Source organism: Dendronephthya gigantea, unplaced genomic scaffold, assembly GCF_004324835.1.
Source record: "Dendronephthya gigantea isolate DGI-Jeju-01 unplaced genomic scaffold, DenGig_1.0 000199F, whole genome shotgun sequence".
In the NCBI taxonomy this organism is placed as follows: Eukaryota; Metazoa; Cnidaria; class Anthozoa; order Malacalcyonacea; family Nephtheidae; genus Dendronephthya; species Dendronephthya gigantea.
The window spans coordinates 95,558-120,129 of NW_021163209.1; the positions used below are offsets into that span (position 1 = coordinate 95,558).

Consider the following 24,572-nt stretch of genomic DNA (forward strand, 5'->3'; position numbering starts at 1 on the left):
CAGTTACGCTTTGTTGGTGAAATTTTTTTTTTCCCGTGAATTCACACCTTGAGATGTTGTTATATTCAATGTCGGTAGATTCAATAAAATATTGGTTTTTCATGGTGTGTCTTCAACGTTTAGTTTTTAAATCTATATGCGTTTCGCAGTCATAACTAAAGGACAAACATGTTACACGCGGTGCAATTTTTCCTGCAACTTGCCGAATGCAATTCTTCTTTTAATTGAGAGATGTAAATTTTTCAACTACCAAACTTTTGTCTTTAATAAACTCCATAGCGTTTCTTACACTTGCAGTTTGAGGACTCTTCACTAATTTACATCTCTTAAAAGTAGAATTGCATTGCAAGTTGCAAGAAAAATTGCACCGTGTAACATTGCCTTAAACATGCATAATATTAATTAAACACCTTAAATAAATACCTTTGGTTAGATAATAAAAGGACCAGCAGGTAATAAGAAAAACCGTTTCTATAAAACTGTAAAACAATTTTCAAACCGAGACACCGAGAGATATAAATCGAACAGAAGCTGAAAAACTTAGAAATTGGCTAGTTCCCTAATAAATATCAACACGCGGTGTATACTCATGGTTGAAATATTGCTCTAATATGACTAAATTACCGCGCGAAATTCAGACATATGAGCTTTGATGCATAACTGACTTCTGACCACACACTTGTTACTCTTGAGTTATCAAATTTTTAATTATGTGATGAGGTGTTATAGTGACGTTTAGGGAGTGACTTCTTGCACGCAATTTTTGCCTGATCTGTAACACAGACCTCGATGAAAATTCCCCCTCCCCCATGCGGTTGCTCCTGACATTTTAAGGACGGTTCCCAAACGCTTGGGCGTATTTTTTCTACAACTGATGCTTTTGTCACCTCTCCAATGTTGAAGTCGCACCGAAAATTCAAGGCTACTTAGCCTTTCTCACGATGACGAATATGCCGCCATTCATGGGGTAGTTACTTTTTTCAAAACGTAAGTGCAAGACCTCGTAACGGCGACTGTCTTTAATTTCGGGCTGAATTTATTCTTCAAATGGTCTGTTGATTCTAAAAATGCTTTTCATATTTTTATAATTTTTTAAATCCATTTGAGAAGATCGAAAGTACCCCGAAAACGTCATAGTGCATGAGAAGGGCTAATTGGTTCGCACTTAGTTTTGGTTGGTTGATCGCATAATTGGTTAACCATCCAAAAATTAGCCATGCGAGATTTGAGTTCAAGCATCGATGACTTTCGAGAGGTTTTTATGTTCAATTTCATAAGTGGAAAAGTGTGTTTACCTTATGGATAGTGTTTATCACATTTCGCAACGTTCCAACCGTGAGTATAAATTTCAACGTTTCCAAAATTAATTTTCAAACGAACTTTAATTTGTTTGGTCGTAGAGTTCTGTAATTCTCATCGTATTCAAGGCGAACACTTTTTGTGGTAAGTTGGTTCAGTATAACCCGCGCAGTTGCGTGCAGCTCTATACAAGTCTTGAATGAAATTTCGCTCCGAAGTAAATGTCATAAAAAACAAACGTCATGATATTTTCCTTAGAAAAGGTGGCCATACCACCTTATTTTTCATTGCCACAGGCTTCCACATGCCTGTTAAACTGTATACATCACTGATCGTAATATTTTTGCCAATAGTGTTATTTTTTAATATTTATATAGTGAAAATGGATTGCACTTTTAAGGCATGTTTCTTTTTGGTGGCCGTTATTTATGGCGTTCAAGCTGGGCTTTTGGGGAAGAGAAGTAAGTTTCGATTTATTGTATATGTAGCTACCTTTACGATTAACTGGTGTATGCGGCTAAGACTCTATTTCCTTTTACCACTACAACTAAATTTGAAGTGCGGGTAAGATGAATCAATCGAATGCGTTAAGTATAGCTTAGATTCCTCAAATTTTATGACAAATTTATATCATGCATGCATGCGTAATGATGCGTTGTTTTCGTACAAACACATTTAGACAATCATGCATTGCCAAGTTTTCTAATAAAGGAAAGTTTGCCAAATACATTTTGACAAAATAAAATTCCTAATTTCTTGTTTCGGCTAAGAACGATTAAACAAATCACATATTACTCTTTTACTAGCATAAAACGTTTGTCGTTGTTTTTCGTGTCAATTAATAGAGCCTTCCCTGATCACCCCCGTTTAAAAATCTTTGGCGAAACGAAAAAATTTTTGATTTTATGAGATTACACTTGTTGGATTGTACTGATATATATAACTTCTTAATCGCAGGTCCACAGACTGAAACGCTAGAAAGTCATTCCTGCCATCCAGACAACATAATATCCTGCAGTTTCGGAATGACCAAACCGTGTGGAACTTATGGTGGTTTCCCATGCACATCGCAATGTAACAAATGTCCTTCTTCGCAAACATGTTGTTGGTAAGAATACTCTCTTTTTCACCAACTCTCAATTTGAGCACTGACGGCTTGAGGGTGTATGCATGTGTCGGAAAACGTCCGTTTGTAAGGCTACGAATTCACTTAATCCGCTCAGTTGGGTATATTTATTTCTCCTACTTACTAGTTTCGTGAAGTATTTATTATGGTGATTCACAAATCACAATGTAATTTTTTAGCTACGAAAACGTTTTCCTTATGTACCCTAAACAGCCACTTAATGCATTGTCCATTTTACTATCACCAGTCCTCTACTGCAACTTTACTTTGTCATGGCAAATTGTGCACACACCAAAACAAGCTAGGCTTTTCTACCTACGCTCCAAGGCCCACGCTTTGCCGACGATATTTTGTAATGAAGTATGATTGTTCATTATAAAATGACCAAGATTGTTCGAGCTACTTGTTGGATAGTTTTACATACAGAAAGCATTAGCAAAAGTTTGCAAGCATGCAACATGGGAACAATTTTCATCTTGTTTCTTAATTCAAATCTTGACTTTGCAAGATGATGTTATTTGGAGCTTGTTTCGTTTTATATATCTTCTATATATGCAAGGGTTGGTTGTATATGCATATGTTGGTTGCCCCACCCCCCACCTCCTCCTCAGGCAGGAGTGAAAGGACGTCTGTCTACTCAGGCTATACATTTTGTTATTACATACTAAATAGTCAGCAAAAAAATATACGATTTTGAAACTTGTAAGGTGTTTTTGAACGGGTAAATGCATGGGTAGATTTTGTATTTTAAAGCATGCAATTTTTTTTGTAATTAGTTGATATGTGGACTTAGCAACAAATGTATGACACCTCCGTTTGAATTTGATTGGGAAAGCATTTATTTTTAAGTTGAAAATTAAAAAAATTTAAAGTAAAAAAAGGAATTCTGTTTAAAAAGGAATTGATATTTCGCTAAAAATTGTAGCATTAAAACTATTCGTAAGCACAATTATATATGTATATGTTGGTTGTACATTTTAGTACTAGAAATACAAGCATGCAGTTGGCCCTCATTAATTTAATCCAAACCACCAATTTCCTGAGCTAGCGAAATCTAAGCTTATACGATAACTGATTTAGAAAAATAGTTCGCTTGTGAAATAACGATATAAATGTGATAATACACATCTTCTTTCTTCCAGCCATCCTGCCGTATGGTATCCGAACAGCTGTCAAGGACTTACAATTGTGCGAGGAAAATGAATTTAAAAAGTCTTCTAGAAGCCTTTTTAGCAGATTAGAAATTAGTTTTTAAGTGAAATAAAAATAATCTGCTTTCAAAACTGAATGTATCGAGCGATCATTGCGTCTTCATAAAGTTCTTTGTACGGGAAGCCCTAACGTTCGTCTGTTGATTTATTTTACTATCTTACAGTTTTCTGCATTCTAATCAATTATCAATCAATAGTACACATTTCGACGTTTAAGTTTAACATTTACTTTTTTCAAAATGGCTATACCAATCTTAAATTTTAGCCTGCATGGTTTAACTAATACATTTTGCGTCTGTGCTTCCGTTGAATACATTTCGTCATCTAATATTTCAATTAAAAACGTCTTCTACACAGTCCTGTCATACTATGCATGGCAGTGGAATTATCTACAGCGAATTTGCATATGCAAATCAGCTTGAAAATTGCCAGCTTTTTACGTTACTAGTCAATGAGACTAGAAAATGAACAGATTCGAATACTGCTTCGATCGTATTTTAGGTATGTTTCAAGAAGTATTTATAATTTTCTAATCGATTTTGGAAAAAGGCTAATCGTTATGTAGATTCTCTATAAATGTAAGATGAAAATGAAGGATAATTAAGCATTTGAAATAAACTACAACATTTTTAATAGCAAACATGTTTCGACTTTAACAACTATAAGCCATCTTCAGTGCGAATAAAATTCGTTATTTACATTGTGAAATATATAAAGTAGAAATATGATACAGGCGAGGCGATACTCAATGAATAACATAATTATTTGCAACAATGATTGACAGCATAACAGAATACAAGACATGCATAATAATTATAACAACACGATATAGTAGACAAAAATTATAACTGATTTCATCAATAAGGAAGACAGTGTGAACGTAGCACGTATTACCTGGACTTGTCCTAGACCTGATTCAGGCCAGGTCTAGGCCTAGGTCCGGTTGTTCAAAAGCAGGTTAAATTTAAGCCTGGGTTAGTGCTAAACCTGGGTTAAAACCATAGGTTAGTTAAACCTGGGTTTAAACTGTGTTGTTCAAAGCAGGGTTTGTGGCACGGTTAGTTAACCCAGGGTTAAAATATTTAACCTAGGATTAAATGTATTTTAAGGACTAAATTGGATATAAGAACGCTTTCGATGGTCGATAAACGAGCGTCAAAAATTTTGTATGTTACAAGACCATTTTGTATGTTAGACGATGTGAAATAAAATAAAGCAAATTATAAACTATCCATTTTAGAATTTCACTTCGTTTGAACGTTTGAAATACAATGAGCTAAGATACCTGATACAATGGCATCCGAAACAAATATTTCGATTACGATGTTTCAATTTGCACGGTTGTGTGTATTTATCATGTATTCATTGCATTGAAGCGAAGGTATATAAATCAATGCATTAGCTGAAAGCCTGAAACAGAACGAAGTCAAACCTAAATAATTCTTTGCCGTCCGAAACTCTTCGTAAAACCTTTCAAAATTGTTTAATTCATAAAGAATCATCCGTATTTACGTGTTTCCGCTCCTTATTCATCCATTTTGAATCGAATTTAACCCAGGATTAAAAAGTTAAACCACCTAGCTAGCAGGGTTAATTTTTTTCATGATTTTAACCCAGGGTTAACGCTAACCCTGCTTTGAACAACACAGTTTTAACCCAGGTTTAACTAACCTAGTGTTAAGGATTTCAACCCAGGTTCAGCACTAACCTATAAGGTTAAATTTAACCTGCTTTTGAACAAGCGGCCCCAGTAATTTGAAAGTAGTGTCCTATGTATGGGAGTTTGAAGTAATGAACGTTCGGTTGTTGTTGACCAGTGGTGTAGCCAGCCTGACGATTTAGTCATGCTATGCAAATTTTATGTTATTATCATTATTCATTTCCTTAGAAATTCATTGTTTTCACAGTCAATGGATACCAAAATATTACCATAGCATGACTAAATTGTCGGGCTGGCTACGCCACTGTTATTGACTACTGACTAGGTCAATTTGTGTTCAGAGTGTTTGTTTCAAATGTTTAATTACTCTTGTGCTATTCAAAAAATGAATGATCCTGTAGATTTCAGTGTTTCGAGTAGTATACGCGTCTACGCTGGAAGAATTTATATCCGCAAAAGGTAAGGTAATAATAAATATTAATCTATAACATTATTCAGATATACTACAATTCTATACCTGTATAGGTCAACATGGATATTTACCAGCTCTGCGAGGGCGGAAACACGTTAGTAAAAACGCGAACTGTCCCATCTGTGTGGCGTTTAACCCACATAAATAATTCTTTCAAGGTGTGGGAGGCCTGACCTACTGTACCATACTGCCGAACTACATTCGAAACTTGATCAGCACCAGTTAGAGTGCCATTCAGTGTCTTAGCAGAATCGTATAGTCGAACCACAGACTGATCTCGTTGTAAAGAAATTTTTACAATAAATCTGCTCGTATTTGGCTGTAAAAAATCCTCTGAATATAATTGTGAATGTGAACATTCTCCATCTGGTGTATAATTTAGAACCATGCTTGACTCAGATAGCAACCGATCGCAAATCTGCATGTGGTCTCCCCAATCATTATTCTTGCAATCTTTCCCACAGTACTGTGCTGTAAAACATTCTTCGCACTTCTCTAAATCAACTCCAGTTTTCTTGCAATAGCAGCACAATCTAATTTCACTTTCCCCTGTGAATTGATTACCTCTTGCGTTGTTATCATGCATGTTATTTCCTCTCTGTTCAGGCTGTAATTCTCCTTTGCAAATTGCATCTCCTAAGTTTTTTGAAATGTGGTTATCTTCAACAACAACATCTTTAACATCCAAACAAATTCCCCCGCATTGGTTACGATGGATTTCATTCTTCCTTAAAAATATAGCCTCGCTGTTATTACGTACGCAAATGCCACATTTGCTGTTACCTGAAATCTCGTTCTCCAATATAGATACATTTGAACTTTCTTTCACAATAATGCCAAGTCCCTCATTGTCATAGATATTGTTTCTTTTTATTGTAATATCAGAAGCAATGTTATTAACAACAACCCCATGCGACTTGTTATCATAAATCTCCGAGCCTTCGACAACGCATTTCTTCGCTTCTGGGCCAATAAGTAATCCTTGCTCATTGGCGAGCAATTTAGATCCTTGTACAGATAAACTTCCACCATTCCTCACTTGAATCCCATCCTTTCCATTTTTGTAAAATTTCGAATTTTTAACTTTTACATCACCGAGAACCAGCAACCCGCTATTTGCGGAGTTAAAGAATTTACATGATTCAACTTGCAGTTTGCCCTCAACCTTCAATCCTGAGCCTTGAAAAGAACAATGCCAGAACTTGACTACAGCTGTATCAGGAACAAAACATTCAGCAAAACGAAAGTTGATATTGCAAGCTAAAAGATCATTACCGAATCTAAAGTTAACGCTATCATCAGAAGTTACTGAACAATCCTCTCCTTCTCCAGTTAGGATGCACCTTCCAATGCTGAATTCTTTGCTTTTATCACAGAAAAGGGAGGGGTCAATGGTTTTCGCGGAAATTTCATAATTACCAGGCTCTAGTACGATTACTGGTAAATTGTTGGGTTGGTCAGTGACTGTGCTTCCCATTGCCAACTCTTTGACTTTCTTGAGGGCCGCTGAAAATTCTAGTATATTGGAACAACGCACGACCAGACGCATTTCCTTCGGAGAAGAATTTCGTCCTTTCAAATTGGGTTCAAAATCATTCTCTATGTCGTTTAATTGAATCAGCGCCAATGTTCTCTTCGCATATCCTTCTGAACATTTTGGACGATGTAATATACATTCTTCGACATCTTGGGCGGCTTGATGATATTTCTGAAGCTTCAGATAAAACGATGCTCGCTTGATTAACAACGCGTACGTAACCTCGAACAGAGGTGTATTCCTGGATGCAAAAATGGCATCGGAGTATACTTTCAGTGCATCATCATAGAAGCCCCTTTCAAACAAATCGTTTGCTCCCGTTTGCATTTCACTTAGCTTTTCCGCTGTGATTTGTTGGACTCCGCATTCATCTTGTTGGCTGGTTGCTGGCATTTCGCACGAATACTGGATATGTCTTCGGACCAACTCGGGCAAAGGTAAAATGTGGGGGAAGGGAAAATTTGTAGAAATTTCCTTAGCAAAATTCTCCATTTTCTTCGCTTCGTCGTGTTTGGAGTTAACACTTAAATGAATTGCGCACTCATACACAATTCTGGCGGCTTCTGGTTGAAATATCTTTCTATTATTTCCACCCGGTTTCCTTACTAAACTCTTTAGATGCTCTACCAGCTCGTAACTATGCGAACAGAGTTTATGCCATTGGTAAAAACGTGACGGATTAACGCTGGAAACAATCGACGGTCGTTCCCTTCCTTCTTCAGAAACAGGAATAAGAAGCTCGTCGGGTGAAGCGCAATTACGGAAAGCATGGTGTAACATACGAATAGCATCAATAACGCTTTGGGACTCGTCTTCCTGAAGACGTTTTATATACTCCCGTATGGCTTCCTGTACCAAGTGGTGGACACTGAGGCTGTGGCTATTCTCTTTGAAAAGGGAAAATTTCGTCAACACTCTCAAGATTTCCCGACGTCCTGCATCTTCCTCTACATATTTTGTATATTCTTCATCTTCGATGGGAGGTTCACCGATATTGACGATATCTTTTTGAATTTCCTTTGGATTTAAAAACGCAGATGCATACAGGACTCTTTTAGCAGCCACGCCTAAGTCTTCCTTTTGAATGATGTTTTCAAAATTAAGTTGCCAGGTAGTGCAAACCGCGCGTCTTTCAGTTGAATCATATTCTGAAGCACCAGGTGCCGCTTGTCGGTTGAAGACACGAAGTCGATGTTTTTCATACAGATTTGAGTACTCGGGTATTGTACAATCGAGTGATTTCATATAAGCTCCAGCTTGCTCAAGTGCTAAAGGTAGCCAGCCGAGTTTTTCGATCAATTTCTCGGCCTCCTCATTGTCAACTTTTTTGTCAGATCTGCGATATAAAAAATTTTTCGCCTCATCCATTTCAAAACATCTAAGACTCAAACAAAATCTTTCGTGAAAATCTCGAATATGACTATCTAAATCAGATGACTCTCTTCTAGTGGTGATTAAAAGATGACCGCACGCGTCATTCTGCCAATGCCCGGAAGCTACCTTCTCGATATTTTGTGAAATAACTCCTTCGTCCATATTATCCAAAATAATTAACCAAGGTTTTCTTATTTGAGATATTTTTGTTAAAGTGGCGGATAAAGTAATGTCAAACCTATCACATATTGTCTCAAAACGAGCAGCAATATCGTGAACACTATTTTCAAAGGCAGTGTTGTTTTCACCTGAGAACCAAAAAACACCTCCGGTATAGTGATCTTTCCTTTGATGGGCGTATTCCGTAGCTAAGCTTGTTTTTCCCACTCCACCCAATCCACAGATAGCTGCAATGTTCACTTTAGGTTTACTTGTATCAATTTGTCCAAGTAGGTGTTGCAGCTCTTGTAATTCTGATTGACGTCCTTCAAATAAGGGGTTTTGCTTCGGTGCTTGAAATTCATAGGTGCCACGCTGTGCGTTCAAGGAAGTCTTAAGTGACTGGAGACAGGAGAACAGCGTTTTCTGGAAAAATAGTTTTAATAAGCTTTTCTAAAAATTCTAAGCCACATTAGTTAGCGCACTATACTGTATGTTAACCCTTAATTTTGAACAATCGGCCGCAGAACAGGTGGAAGCAGGGCTCCACGTTTTTCTTAGGTGAAAATTATAAGACAAAATTTTGCGTGGGGTGCGAAACTGCGCTTTTGCCTTCGTTCCGAGGATGTCCTTTCTTTAGAGTAATATGTTTTTCATTGTATACTCATAATTGTTAATTCTGATCTTTACACCCGTAATATTGGTTATAATGTATTCATCTTTGTGTTATAATGATTCATCATATTCGTCACTCTACCTCATCAATCTTCGAATCTTCATCTTCGAAAATTTTTTTCAATTCTGTCCAAATGAGATCAAGAATTTCACAATCCATGTTTGTGCCTTGCAAATAGAGATTAAAGATGGAAAAACGCTACATGAATAAGTAATTAGTAAAAATGTAAAAATATGTGTTAAAGTACCATAATACACGTAAAATGTTTAGTTAACGATAACTCCTGAAAGAGAGGTTTCTAAATCTAGTCCTCAAAAACTAATTTATTTTTTAAACAAAACAGTATTTCGAGAAAAAATTATAAAATTAAATACATACTGTAGCTTTTCCCTTTATCAAGTTCGTCCAAAACAATTCTTTTTTCCTCTGAATTTAAGCTTAGTTTCTCGACTAAAGATATCATGTCGCTTAAAGCAGTTTGAAAATTTTCCTCCGTCCAGTGTGAGAAATTACAATGAGCCCACTTATTTCTGATATCACACCTAACCTTTCTCGCAAAAACCGCAGCACCAGAGCGAATGAAAGGTTCTGCTTCGCTCATCACTGATAAAGCAGCAGAGGGATCCATCGTGTTGTCAAAACCAGTGAAATGTTTTGCCATGAAAGGCCCTACGAGTAGTTTCGCCAGGGACAAAGGATCTCGAACCGCATAATCATAACACTTCGGGGACTTGTGTGAATCATTGTTGTTAATATTTCTATAGTGCAACTCTATTTTAGATGGTGGCAAGCTTTTCATATGATTTTTGAATGTTTGCTGATCGATTCTCCAAGGAGGCATGGTCAAAGAGTCGTACCATTCTGTTAATTCATTTCCAAGCACATTTCTGAGAGCAGGTGTTAGTATCTTGGCTACACTTCCACCAATCAATCCCCATCTCCGTTCTTCATCAGCTGCAGCCATTCCTCATTCTTGAAATGAAACAAATCGATCAATTACAAAATATCGGAGTCAATAATTCTGAGTGGTTTATTTCTATTAATAATAACACCATTTTTTGACTGATTCCTAAAATTAAAGTAATATTCGCAAACACATAATATTTATTTGCGTGACGCTTTATTCACTTAAGTTTTCAACTTAACATGCATAAGAATTTAGACTGTAGTATGCGCGCGTATGAAAAACGCGTAAGTGGAAAGAAGCCCTTAAAGTCCTTAAAATCAAACCTTAAGGGGAATAAATAATTCTCGCAGATCCTTATACTGTTAAAGGCCGTAGGATAGCTCCGCGGGTTTTTTTATTGTAGGGGGAAACCCGGTAGAAATAATCTATTTAAAAACTCAATATCGGCAAGATAAAAGTTGGCAAACATGTCAACCTTGCATGCATGCCCAGAAATTTAATACAGTCAGCGGTTGTTGCAACTGTTATAAGTATGCGGGCGCACACGAGAATGACGTAAACCTGCGAATTCAAGCAGGCTGCTCCATTTACTGTTCGTGGAACAGAACACTTTCCCTTACTTTTAAGTACACCTACTTTTAAGTAGGGGCAGCTAGAACACAACACATCATGACACGTACAATTTTCACGTGTTTAAAAGTGATGGTAACAGATAATGTGTTTAACCTTGATGTTACGTTGGCCTTATTTCGGAAAATACTACAATGGATCTCCGATTCTTAGGACAAGCGTCCCAGAATCTCAGATCATTTGGTTTATAAAAGTAAATACGCAGGGATGTCACTGAAATATCAATATCAAATCACATTGCACAGTTATCATAATTCATTGCAATTATTGCTACAATGGTTTTATTAATGAAAGTAATCACGAAACAAAGATTTACGACCCAACGTTTCGACACTCTGGTCTAGTATCTTCATCAGGGGCGATCTTGAAGTTTTCACATCCAAGTTTACATACCAAGGATCAAAGTTTCGGCACCCGAGATCACACTTGATGAAAAACGTTGGGTCGTGAATGTAATCTTTGTGTGGTGATTACTTTCATTATTCAACCCAGAGAAGGGATAATTGCGATGGAAAATACAGGATGTCCCAAAAAAACCAAAACTATTGAAACCACCTAAAACAATGTAATAGTTAAAGTTTGAATGCCTAAGCACCCCGTTGGGACCCACAAGTGTAGAAATGTTCGACATAAGCACTTTTACCTTAATTTAAAATGGTTCCAAATGCAATTAAAGGCTGGCTATTCTCGAAGACCTATTCCTGGCTAAAGTTTTGCGGTGTTCATTCACTGCGAAAACAATTAATTTTAAAAGAAATGAATAATTATGATATAAATGAAAGTTAATACGTTCACGGCAACCAACTATACAGGTGAGTAAAAAAAAACTGACACCTTTGAAATTCAAATTAGCGGCAAACTTATGGCTGGAATATGACAATTCCCATGTACAATCAACAAAAACGATTTGACAAAACTGTTCTTTTGTATTTACAGATCTTAGAATGCATTTTAACTCCCAATGGGAACAAACTTTATGTTTTAGGAATAATATGATATGCTTTGTATACCTATGAAATATTTTAAGTAACTTCTGTCACATTAGAGCCGCTATGCGACTAATTTGAATTTCAAAGGTGTCAGTTTTTTTTACTCACCCTGTACAGGAAGTCCCAAAAAACCCTCAAACTATTGAAATCATCTAATGCTATACTTTGAATGACTTGTTTCGCCAATTTATATCCTCGTGGGGATTAACGCAACTTATAAAATGCGAAATAGGGCTACAAAATTTTAAAATTTACTAGAGAAAAAGAACATATGACGAAGGTCATGGTGCTTGAGTTACGAATTTATATATTGTTATCCATACCTATAAATTGTAAATTGTGTGTACAAACAAACTTTCTGTCATCATGCTTACAGAACAGTGGAATAAATCGGATTGATTATGTGTTGTGACTAATAAGACTTGCGGATAGGAAAACGGTTGCAACATCACGATATTTTGAGAACCTAAACTTGTTATGCGGCACGCAAAATGTCAATAACTATGGCAGATTTCACTATTTGTTGAAGCGGTTTGCCTAATTAAAATACGACTAATTTCCCCACTTGTGATTGTTTGAACTCTCATCTATAAACTGAGACCAGGCTGAGACCTGTGAAAAATATACAAATTTGCTGAGAGAATATAAAAAACGGATGAACAGGTAAGCCACTGTGTGTAGGACCACAGTGTGTCACTTTGTGTAAGTCTACTTAAACATTCGCCTTTTGGACACCCCCTACCCCCTAGCTAGGCTTTCCCAGCCTGTATGGCTTAGGCACTAGATCACCGTGGGGGGTGGAAGGGGCGGGGGTGGTAGGGGTGGAAAGGCCACTTTAGTTTGCTAAGGCAAAAAATAATTTAGAATAGTGTCTGCCTTTATTCAATTTTCAAATAAAGTTAATAAAGAATGGATTCTTATGGAAGAAAACGTTGTGCACTTCTGCTTTCTGCAATATACCCATATTGAAGAACTAAAATTACGAAATAAGACATTTAATGTCTATAAGCATATTCAGCATGATCTTACAGAGCATTTTTAAGCAGGGTACCTTCGCATCTTGTTTTCTAACGAGATGTAATTACAAGCAGGTAAATGTTTTCAATCGAATTCCAACTACAAGCATTACGCCTAAGTCAAGAATTCGTACAATTGGATATGTTTTAGCTTGCGATACTTCGCCGTAAAATATTTTGAAACGTGCACTGTACAGGGTGTCCCAAACAAAATATTGATATTTACAGTGGCCATGGGGCAGTTTGTATTTATTACCTGATGAAAATGCAACGTCACATCGGTTATTTTAGATCAAAATGATTGCCTGGTGAAACGGAAATTTCATTATCGTTGACACGTATCATTATACCATGTCTAACATACTAATGACACATATAGAAGCCATGCAATATCATAGAACTACAATATTGATAATTGAAATTTTCCAAAAAACCTCAATCTTTACCTCAAAGCAAAAAGGCACTTTGTTTCATTTTTAAAGTTGGGGGTTTTGACCGTCTTACCCCCCGGCTCCTATACACCCCTGTACAAGATAACGCATAAAGCCTGGTTCTCATATGTCACTGACGGTCGGCGATGTATTGTTTGTGGTCGCAGACGAAGAAAATTTATACAGACTGAGAATAACAAAGCGCTTTTCCGGTGATCACCGACAATAGCCATCGCCGAGCGTCGGTGACATATGAGAATCAGACTTAAGGCTGTTTTCCACCTACGCGTTTCTAATACGCACGTACACGCACGTAAAAGTCTAAATCCTTATACATGTCACATTTGAAAAAATTAAGTGAATAAATCGAAGGAACTTAGTTTTCTGCATGTTTTAGTATGCATTAGTTGATCTAGATGTTAAATGATAAAAATTTAAAAGCATTTAAAATTTTCCGTAAGTGTACGTGCGTATAAAAAACGCGTAAGTGGAAAGCAGCCTTAAGGAACTTTCAGTTTGCATGTGTTTGGTTTGCATGCAACTAGTCGGATTAAAATACAAATAATTATTGCGGTGTAATCTGTTCGGGATACTAAAAGTAGTATGATATTACGCCTACAAGAACTAAAAAATGTATGGATGTTTATTGTTTGAATACAGGGCCGTCGCCAGAAGCTTAAATGCATGCATGGATGAGGTATATATATATTCATATATTCATGTTCAAGCGAGCATAAAAAAAACGCATTATATTTCTAAAGAAACTAGCTTCTAGCGACGAACCATTAATTACTCAGAGTATTAGAATCTCACACAGTAGTTTAAATATATTTGATGCGTAACCAGGGTTAATCATATTGAAAATATAGATATTAAAAATTGAATGCTTTGTAATTGTAAACTCCTATCTTGTAACACTTCCATTTCGACTGCCAAGTCGAAAGCTCGTGAAATAATAAATATTCTAACCAGAGCACGTCTATATTTTTTTATATTTTTCAATATCATGCGCACATTAGTGTTCCGAAAACTGTCCTCGCGTTCGTCCTCCCTTATCGACAACTATACAGCTAGAAATGTTGGGGACTGAAAATTTTGTTTGTCTTGTCAAAGCTTCCTTTGGGGATCTAGTTATATGCACTTCCGCACAGCTTTCAGGTGTTAGAACAAACTATATAAATTATAGGGCCTTTATCCAGAAAGCAAACGCAATTACTTGGAAACGCGCTGGAACTCGATTAAAGACCTTTACACGAGATTTGCTGGAATAGTGATAACATATTAAGACAAACTACCAATAACCTCTCACAATCATCAAAAATCACAGGTGTCTTAATATAAATTGTATAATCACAAAACCCACAAGCGGTATACAACCGCAAACAAAAGCAAACGATTTTGTTCACATTATAGTTGAAGATTAATTCTGAACACTTCAATACAGCAGATTTTCAAATCGGACAAACTGTAAGGTTAGCCTGATCATTCACGGTGGAAATCAAGATTTGCATTTGACAAGACGCGTATATGGAAGAGCATACTGTACGACTTGCAAGTCCACGGGTGCAATTCTATCCTATTCTATGTCGTGTTGAATGTGGCATGCATATTTCACATTGGTTGGTAAATCATCACAATCTTAATTCAAGTTATATTCAACTGAATCATCACTATATTAAACAATCGTGTCCATTATTTCACGTACACACTTTCAAGTTACAAGAACACATTTGCCTTTCAAATCAGAAAGAACAAAGACCAAGTGCATGTGTATTAACTGTGGTACAACCTAGGCCAACGATATTTTATGTCTAATTCCAACGTCCGCGCATGCCACCGACAAATTAAATCAGGGGATCAGGACCATACTGGCTCGTCTTAATGGATATATCACACACATTATAAACAGTATTATGTAATACATGATGACTGTTTATATACTGAAATGTATGTGATATATCCATTAAGACGAGCCAGTATACATGAATGTATACACGTATATATAAAACGCACAAGCTTTACAACCACATACAAAAGAAAACCATTTTGTTCACATTAGTTGAAATTCAAATTTGAACACTTCAATCGCAAATTCGTATGCGAGGTCTTCTGCTTAGTTATAAGGTCTGCCGACTGGCATCATTCTTATATATACAGTGAGTAATCTAACCGCCGCGAATTCGACTTACCTTTGTAAGTAATCTCATAGCCTGATATGGCAGCAGTGCAGATAAAGAACTCGCATGACAAATACACTTTGATGAGTAAGGGTTACAATAGTAATTCAAATTTTGTTCAACTCAAAAGAAATATGTTGTGAGTAGATGCACGTTTTTATACAAACTCCTGCACGAAGTAATCGAAGATGGCAGGCTGTGACGTCGGCAACACCGCGGAAAATCGTCTGCGCATGCGTCAACCCAGCCTATCATTTGCATTGAAAAACGATTCCGAACAATTCATTTGGAATTATTTCAATTTGGTATTAATTAATCCGAATCAATCCAATTTGAATAATTTGAATTCATATCATATCAATTCGATTCGATTTGATTCGATTCGAATGAATCAATATCAATCCTATTTGAACCAATTCAAACGAATTTAATTCAATTCAAATCAATTCTATTTGAATCAATTTAATTTGATATTAATCAATCGGAGTCAATTGGAATCTTTTGAATCAACTCTTTCAGCTCCGTTCCATTCAGTTTAATTCAATTCAATTCAAGTCAATTCGAGTCAATTCACATCAATCCTATTTAAATCAATTCAAATCAATGCAGTTTAAATAATTTTATATTGATTCTATAAGAATCAGTTGTATATAATATTAATTCAATTGGAATAAATTTAACTCGAATAATTTGAATTCCATTCAGTTCTATTCGATTCAATTCAATTCAGTACAATCGATTCATGTCAATTCAATTTGAATCAATAGAAATCAATTTAGTGTGAATCAATCCAAGTAAATTCAATGCGATTAGAATGAAGTCAACTCATATCAATCGAATGGGAACCAATTCCAATCAATTCGGTTTAAATCAATTCTCTTAGATTCGTAATCATATCAGTTTTATTAGATTCACTTCAACTCGAATAAATTCAATTCAATTAAGTTTGAATCAATTCATGCATATCAATTCGAAGGGAAACGAGACATTCAGTTGTTTATTTTTGAAACCGAATAATTGTTTCGAAAGGGAAAAAGCAACTGGTGGGTGTTTCAGAGGCGCGAAAGCATTAGGAAAAATGCGATTGACTCTCGAGAGGTAAAGCCGGTTTTCCACTAGCGATATTTTTCGCGCGAAGTGACATTTTACTTTTGTCTCAGAGCTCTCAACTGCAACCATCTGGAACAAATTGCTCAAATACAAAGGAATAAAGTCGCTTCGCGCGAAAAATATCGATAGTGGAAAACCGGCTTAAGTCGATGGTTCGAATCCGAGCAGCGATTTTTGTTCGTTATGACTTTCCAAAAGAAAAATGAAATGAAATAAATAATAATTTGCGAAACCAGAGCTCATGTCGTCTTAGGAGTTCAGCTCTGGGAGTTTAAGCCCCGTTTACACTACAGTCAATTTATCGGCACGGCTAAAATTGGTACCCGTGCCCAATTTTATTAGTTTTCAGGATACCAAAACAAAGGCCGGGCGCGGATGAAATGGGCACGGGTACCCATTTTAGCCGTGCCGTGCCAATAAATCGAGTGTAGTGTAAACGGGGCTTCAGGCTCTCAAGCTAAATTTCCCACGGAACTTTTTGACGGGGCACTAAGTTCTGTGCTGTGCACACATCACTGAGCTATACTATAATTCGGAATTATATTATAGCTCAGTGGCACACACCAGAATCGAAAAGAATGGCGTAAAATGACGTGTCCATTACTCCATTTCTAAAAAAATTTGGACACAAAACATTAGAAAATACGAAAGGTGAAGACTTCTTCTGTCTTATATAATTCTGTGGCACAAAAACCGCATTTGGCACTGAGCATGCGCAAATTGCTAAGAACTATGAAGGTTATGGAAAATTTAAAAATGGCGGCGAATAGTGGAGTTGATATTTCTAAGTTGTCAGAAGTATTTCCCTTGACATGGTCTGTTGACACGAAACACGATGTCTTTCAGCGATGGTCACAAGGTAGCTTTTGATGGCATATGTATTAATGTTTAAATTCTTTTCACAAAACGTTTTGAATTGCAATAAATCAATAAAAATGGTTATACATTTTATGTATGAAATTTTATTTACAATTTATTGTATATTCATGTATACTAGTTGCAATATACGTGCTTAATATTTTTATTATCATTATTATTATTATTAGTACATAGATGAAATTCATGAAGTTTTATGCAATAATCACAAAAATAAAAGTTCAATCTTAAAATATTGTATTTTAAAGCACCCCTGAGTCTTGAGTAGCTCAATTTTAAAGGCAATAGGTGTTGTTATCACTTTTAACTATCCAGTAAACCAGGAATTGGCAAGTACAGTATATAAGTAAGGTATAGTAAGGTAAAGTATGGCAGGTAAAATAATATTGGAAGGTCTCGGGCTATGTAGGGAGTGCTTATTTGTAAATTTCCAGCTATTTCAATTGAGTTAAAATAACAAAATGAAGATATAATTCCATTGATGCATTCTGCATTTATAGGGTTTTTCTTCAGCGAAGATGAACCTACAGCTTTGATTCAGAATTATGGTGGGCCATGTTCGGTGATTGCATCTGTACAGGTAATAACCTTTGCAGTCCATGCTTGTAAAAATTCCACATAATGCATTTTCTCTTTTTTGGGTAAAACTGCATGTACAGAGAACATAAATTGCTTTAGTCATGACTACACCTACTCAAAATCAACACTTTAGTCTTGTGTTTCATAGCAGGTTATACTTAAATAGAAATGCAACATGCTGATAATCATAAGCACAATATATGTGACATAGTGGTACATTATACTATTTAATGTAGGTCCATTAAAGTTAGTACCAGTAAAGCAATTCCTATACTCTCCCCGATACAGAATGCAGTCTAACTTTGTTCTAATTATATTTTTCTTGATGATTACAATATATTGTAGGCATATTTAGTGAGGCGGTTAATTTTTAAAAAATGTAAAAAAGCAGAAAAAGAGGATTGGCGAACAATTAATGGTAAGAGATTTTTTATCTTGCACTAAAGTCAGACATATCAACCTCATTACAATTAGGTTTAACCAGGTCCAGGCCGGGAAACAGTAAACTCAGGTAATAACCCTGGTGTAGTTGATTAACTCATGTATTTAGGCCAACCTTATTGTTTTTTAAAATAGTTTTTCATACAGAATGCTGACCTTTTCGCTGATGAACAATATTGAAAACTAACAATGTGATTCTCCTTCCACCGCGAAAAGATTTTTTTCACCCTGGAGAAACATTATGAATGCTATGCTCAACCTATACTTACCCTTAAGCACTGATTGTTACCATAACTTATTACCTAGTAAGAGAATAAGGACATACTAAAATATCACTGGCTCTTCGAACTGTATGCTATGCAGTAGCACAATTCATCAACCTGTTTGTTTAAAGGAAAAATCTCCAGAGTGTATATAAGTTTAAACTATGCAACTTCTAATACTTATCTATCTTGTAATAATTAGTTGTGTATGTATATCCTTATTGTTATAGACAAAGACAGACAGCATTTACTATGTCAAACTCTTATTGATATATGGGAATTGGTGACTACAGAAAATTTCCATGTGGTTCTTATGAAAAATCATTACATAAATGAGGGCAGTGAAAACGAAAGATTGGAAACAGTTCAAACTATTGGGGAATCATCTACACAAGGTTTGTATGCCTATAATAAGGAAAAATGAAAAACAACCAAAACAACAACTGTATTTCATTTTCCTACAGGCGAAGAGACCTGTGAATGCACATGCAAAGATTATCATAGAAACATATGTTCTCAAACAGAATCTCAGACACAAGACGTTTTTCATTCTGCGTTGAGGTAAATTAACCTGAAGTACAGTACTTATAGCGAATTAAAAGTATACCTTCTATTAACAATGTTTTATTATATCATGTATATATTATGTAAATAGCGAAATACCTAAAAATATTCTTGGATTCGTAAAAACCTAATCGAGAAAAAGTTATTCCTATACTGCATGCCAAAATCACTATTTCTATATATTAAGGTTATTACACTTGATTTATATAACGGCTGCGATTATATCACTATATAAGTAGCTAGATGAATTACCTGAATGTATGAATTAAGAGAAGTACTGTATGGCTAATTACTATACTCAGACAGGCCCAACAAGGCTGGGCGTGGGTCAATGAAATACTGCGACTATAATAACGTAGCTAGTTTTGCCCGCTGCGGATCGGTAGGGGTGGAGACGGCAACACGGCGAAGCGAACGAGGTTGGCGATACAAAGGAGCTAAGCTCATTAAATATTCTTTACTGTCATTTTCAATCATAAAATACCCCCGAGCCAAATACCCGGCCGGGTAACCAAGCGAGGTCCAACCCTTCGATATTAATTTCCTTTATTCTACTAATAAATACATTTAATTCAGTACCAGGGGCTTATAATAGTGCGAAAAAATATCGTATACGTCAACTATAAGCAAACGCCATAAATTCGGAAAAATTCCGTAAAAGACAAGCCATTTTTCAATAATCCCAAGAGACTTTTCAAAGTAACGAATCTTGTTCTTAATCTGAAATTCTGCAAAAACCTTTCCTCTTGAATTTGGTAGGATATTAGCTAAATTAGCTTTTTAGTTTTAAATATAGCTACTGCTACATGTAGGTATTCACACGCACCATATCAAAAGTGCACATTTGGATTACCTATGGATGACTATCCTATATTATAGCTGGGCAAAGTTGGTGTGTGGTCTCCAAAACCACTGCTTGTTTATGCATTTAGACAGTTTTCGTGTCGTAAATCAGAGCATTTGGAGGACTTTATCGTAAAGAATATTCATCAGTTTGAAGGCACGTTTGGTGTGTTATTATTCCTATATTCTATATTGTTAAGCAAGGTAATTTCTGTATTTCAATCTTGATTTCTGTCATTTACTTGCCTGAAAGCAACCAAGTTTACCAGCATTTATATGTATGGTGCGGTCCGAATGATTTATCAGAGACGTATTTTATAGGGAATTGAGAATATCAAGTCAGAAATGGATGAAACTCTCACTAGTCCCCTTATCGACCCTGTTCATGGTCACGGTGGGTAGGTGGAAATTTTTCAGTTTTGTGTGATGTATATACTCGTTTAGTCGTTTTGGGATTTCCTCTCTGGATTCTTGAGTATGATTAACTAATGCAAAACATAAACTTCATTCCATGAATTTTTGTAAATTCTTATACTTTGACGATAACTTTGAAGTAACGCATCGAATATAAAATAATGTTGCGGTGACTATGTAATAATTAGAAAAGATGTATAAGGTGACATGACTGCATGTTATAATAAATATGATTTTGTCAATCTCTAATTTTCAGTCAAAGTCTGGTTAATTTAATGCTGACTGGATACGCTGTTTCGCACGTTTGGGACTTGGAACGAGATATTGGTGGACTAAGTAGGTGACATATAATTATAGGGTAATAGCTGTGACTGTCGACTTGTCACAATTACTATATATATTTCAATTGCCTGTAAAAGTTGCTGAGCGTTCTATATACGGGCACCTCACATTAATTATTGAGAGTTATGTAAAAGTTTTTTCCCTTTTTGTTTGCCTAAAAGCTCCAAGCTCAGAACGTTTGAATTTCGTTGCTACATTTGATGCTTGCTCTTTTAGAATGCAATGTTATGGAGAACTAATATACAACCCCCAAGCTACAACAATTATATAAAAACTCGTGTTTTATTAGTATTAAAAGGAATACCGAAACAATCAAGTATTGGTTTTCTATCATTACTGGAATCGATGCGGTATTGCGAGGTACATAGCTAAATTATTATATCTTTCCATGTATTGGCGTGTAGGCGGAAAGAAAGCTTAGAACCGGCTCTCATTTGTTCACTTTTCTTTCGTTTCACTTTCTTTATTAATATCAATATTGTTCGCCTTACTATTATGCCATTTAAGTTTCCCAATCACGTGATCGATATTTACGGTTATACAGTTCTGCCCCAACCCCCCCCCAGCCCCGCTCTTTGTACGCCTGTTCTTCTTATGATCAAATGAGTAACGTGATATACATGTCACAATAGTTTATGCACAAAAGTAATAAAATTTTACATAGCTATGTTTAAAAAGGTGAAATAATACAATAAGGCCAAGGCTGAACTGCATGACATTTTAAATGATTTTATAGATTATGATTTCTAGAGCTTTTTTCCACATGCATGATACCAGTATTATATCTTCCAAGGTTGGAAATTTCTTAAAGAGCCCGAAAGAACCAATATGGCTGCTGGCCAGCGAGACACATTTGACTGTCCTGTTCACTAAGGTAGGACTACTGGTGAAAGAATTACGCAATTGTTTAATAGACTATTATATAACCATATTTTAGAATATTATTTTTTTTTGGAATTTCTGTCTTCTATTCTTTAACTATAATCTCTCAACAAAATCGTATTATATCAAACTTGGAGTGTTGGTTCGTTTGGGTGAATATTACGATGTCGGGAGGATAACGTAATTACGTAAATGGGTGAATGGCGATTTTAAATTTATCACGATAGTGCTTTTAGTGCTGCAATGAGTGTTAGCTACATGACACCTCGTTTGCACTTAGATAAATAAACTGCACAACCAATGTAAAACAGGACCATTATTTCTCCCGCTTCTATTCTTACTTTGGATAAGTGTTACAGTAAAGAGTAAATAGAATGTGTTTATTCCATAGGAGAATGTTGATGATAAACGACCTGTCGATAACGCAATAAGAATATTTAAGACGTATGATACTCAAGGTAGGAACTGTTGTTTTCCAGATTAAATATAACCAGTAATCAATATATTTCTATGCATGCCTTCGAAATATTCTCGTTTTTATCTTCCCCTTTCTTTTTTTTATGGTATAAAGTATGTTTTTCTAAATAATACCTTTGTAAATAAATTACGTATTGGCAACAAGATAGAGTTCCATACATTCCAATAATTACAATGGGAAAGTTTCAAAGTTTCTTTAATTTGCTGTGGGCCTATTATGTTCCATGCAGTTTTTATGCTCCATGCACGTAGTATGAATTATTCACTATCAGTGACAACAGAGAATCGTCGGGCCAACGAAGAAATGAATACTTTGGGGTGATAGGATGCTTCTTAATACGAGTCTCGCGTCTTTTCAGAAAACGGCTTTATCGAGAGAGCTAAATTAAAAGATGTGTTAGAAGAACTTGAACTTGAGTCAGATCAAGACTAGTAAGTTATAGAAATGTTTGAAAAAATGTTATGCTATTTTTGCAATGCGGTGGTTCAGGTATCTTGAATCACACTTAACTAAATTCGTCCGTTGATAAACTGAATGCATTTTTCCTTTCAAAAATATAGTGTGAGTTTCATGGAGTCTTGCCTGGATCCGGACTCTTCAGGAATTATCCTACTTCACACATTTTTACAAGTGTTTTATCCCGAAGAGGTTTGTATTAGGGCACTTTATAAAGCCATTGTACTGACATCATAATCCCAACATGTGTGCTCATAATCCCAATATATAGTGAAAACCTAAAGATGGCTACCTAAACTATTCGAAACGTCGCTGAATAAATGTTTCAAATTAAAACCTCTTGTGTTACGCTAATTAGTACAATCAAATTACTGCCATCAAATTATTTTAAACGGAGGTGAAAGTTTCAGGCACAAAAAATTGACGAAGTTTTGGTATTTTCTCGCTGTGAAAAAACTTTTTTAGATTTGCAAGAGCTTCTAGAACAACACAACATTTTTTTCGCCATTCTGTCTTCGGCTCTGAATAGTGTCCCTGAAAAATTCTCGTAAAAGTTCTCTCAAATCGTTTTGTGTTGCGTTATCCAATTTGGGATTTTGAAACCGCTGTATACCATTAAATTAAGGGATGAATAACAATGATAATAAAAAGTTATTCTTACTGTAGAAAAACAGCGTGTCGGAGCAGTCTGACTTTGCGAAATGTTTTCCAGTGTATCATTACAACGGATTGGCAAAGTGCTGTAGCAAGGAAGATAATAGAAAAAAGGTGGGGCATTTCTTTCTCGCTGTTCCCATTCGATCAGCGTAACTGTAAGCATAAAATGTGTAGTTGATGTAAAAATAAAATTTTTAAAATGTCTAAGACACGCTAAGATCGGTGGTTGGAACGAATACGTGATCGCATCATTAAAGCCGGTCGACGTCCTGATTGTAGTCCTTGAACGTCTGTTGATCACGAACGTTGTTATGGTAATCTATTCTCTGATCGGTTTTTTAGGTTGTCTATTCTGAGGGAGTATGTACCCTGCTGTCAGGAGATGTAATTTGTTTATCAGATGGACCATTTCTAAACTGTTTAAGAACTAAATGGCCTTATGTTATCATAGACTGGAAAACCGAGCCTAAACCGTCACTTAATTAAAAGACGTGTTTTGAACATGTATAAATGCGATGCATCTTTTTATTGCCGCGTATTGTATACGCGCAATTCATATTTGTCTTTAACTTGGTATCCAGATTAGAGCGAAGTACTTACACAAAAAAGTATTTAAGGTGATGCGGTACAAATAAATGAACTTTTTCTCTTTTTCGTAGAGTATATGTACAATATAAAAGCTCGTTAATCTTATTGTATTCAGGCAAGTTATATTGTCGGATTAAGAAAGAAGCTGTAGGAATCTGTGATTGCCACATTTACGGAGACCAGGCACTACCGTAAAATAAAAATGGCAGTTTGTTATAAATACGATGAGAAAAAAATGCTAACAATGTTAGCGATATTACTTTAACTTAAATTGAAATAAGATTACTCTAATTTATGTATAAATATTTTGCTTGCACATAGTAGCGGAACATGAACTTGTAGAATTAATTTTATGAAGATATTTAAAGTTAGGCAAGGCAGGAATCAGAGATTTCTGACACCTGTATGTAACGAT

General features: G+C 35.7%; 2 protein-coding genes and 1 long non-coding RNA gene across 3 annotated transcripts; 2 read left to right on the forward strand and 1 right to left on the reverse strand.

The window, feature by feature from the left end:
• The first annotated feature begins 1,383 nt into the window (after positions 1 to 1,383).
• Positions 1,384 to 3,634, forward strand: LOC114539302. Its single transcript, XR_003688867.1, has 4 exons — positions 1,384 to 1,443; positions 1,677 to 1,760; positions 2,257 to 2,407; positions 3,568 to 3,634. It is a non-coding gene; the product is annotated as an uncharacterized LOC114539302 (long non-coding RNA).
• Positions 3,635 to 6,404: 2,770 nt separating this feature from the next.
• Positions 6,405 to 15,846, reverse strand: LOC114539326. The gene is made up of 5 exons (XM_028559953.1): positions 15,677 to 15,846; positions 9,893 to 10,486; positions 9,596 to 9,681; positions 6,552 to 9,264; positions 6,405 to 6,496 (listed from the first exon to the last, which is right to left on the reverse strand). Exons 2-5 carry the CDS (start codon positions 10,476 to 10,478, stop codon positions 6,405 to 6,407), a joined length of 3,477 nt encoding a protein of 1,158 aa, XP_028415754.1. The 5' UTR covers positions 10,479 to 10,486; positions 15,677 to 15,846.
• Positions 15,847 to 17,524: 1,678 nt separating this feature from the next.
• Positions 17,525 to 24,528, forward strand: LOC114539312 (ubiquitin carboxyl-terminal hydrolase MINDY-3-like). The gene is made up of 15 exons (XM_028559937.1): positions 17,525 to 17,633; positions 18,151 to 18,230; positions 18,575 to 18,647; positions 19,164 to 19,328; positions 19,398 to 19,494; positions 20,430 to 20,544; positions 20,662 to 20,738; positions 21,011 to 21,090; positions 21,386 to 21,456; positions 21,890 to 21,970; positions 22,370 to 22,436; positions 22,815 to 22,887; positions 23,017 to 23,104; positions 23,579 to 23,680; positions 23,912 to 24,528. Exons 1-15 carry the CDS (start codon positions 17,531 to 17,533, stop codon positions 24,053 to 24,055), a joined length of 1,416 nt encoding a protein of 471 aa, XP_028415738.1. The 5' UTR covers positions 17,525 to 17,530; the 3' UTR covers positions 24,056 to 24,528.
• Positions 24,529 to 24,572: the final 44 nt, after the last annotated feature.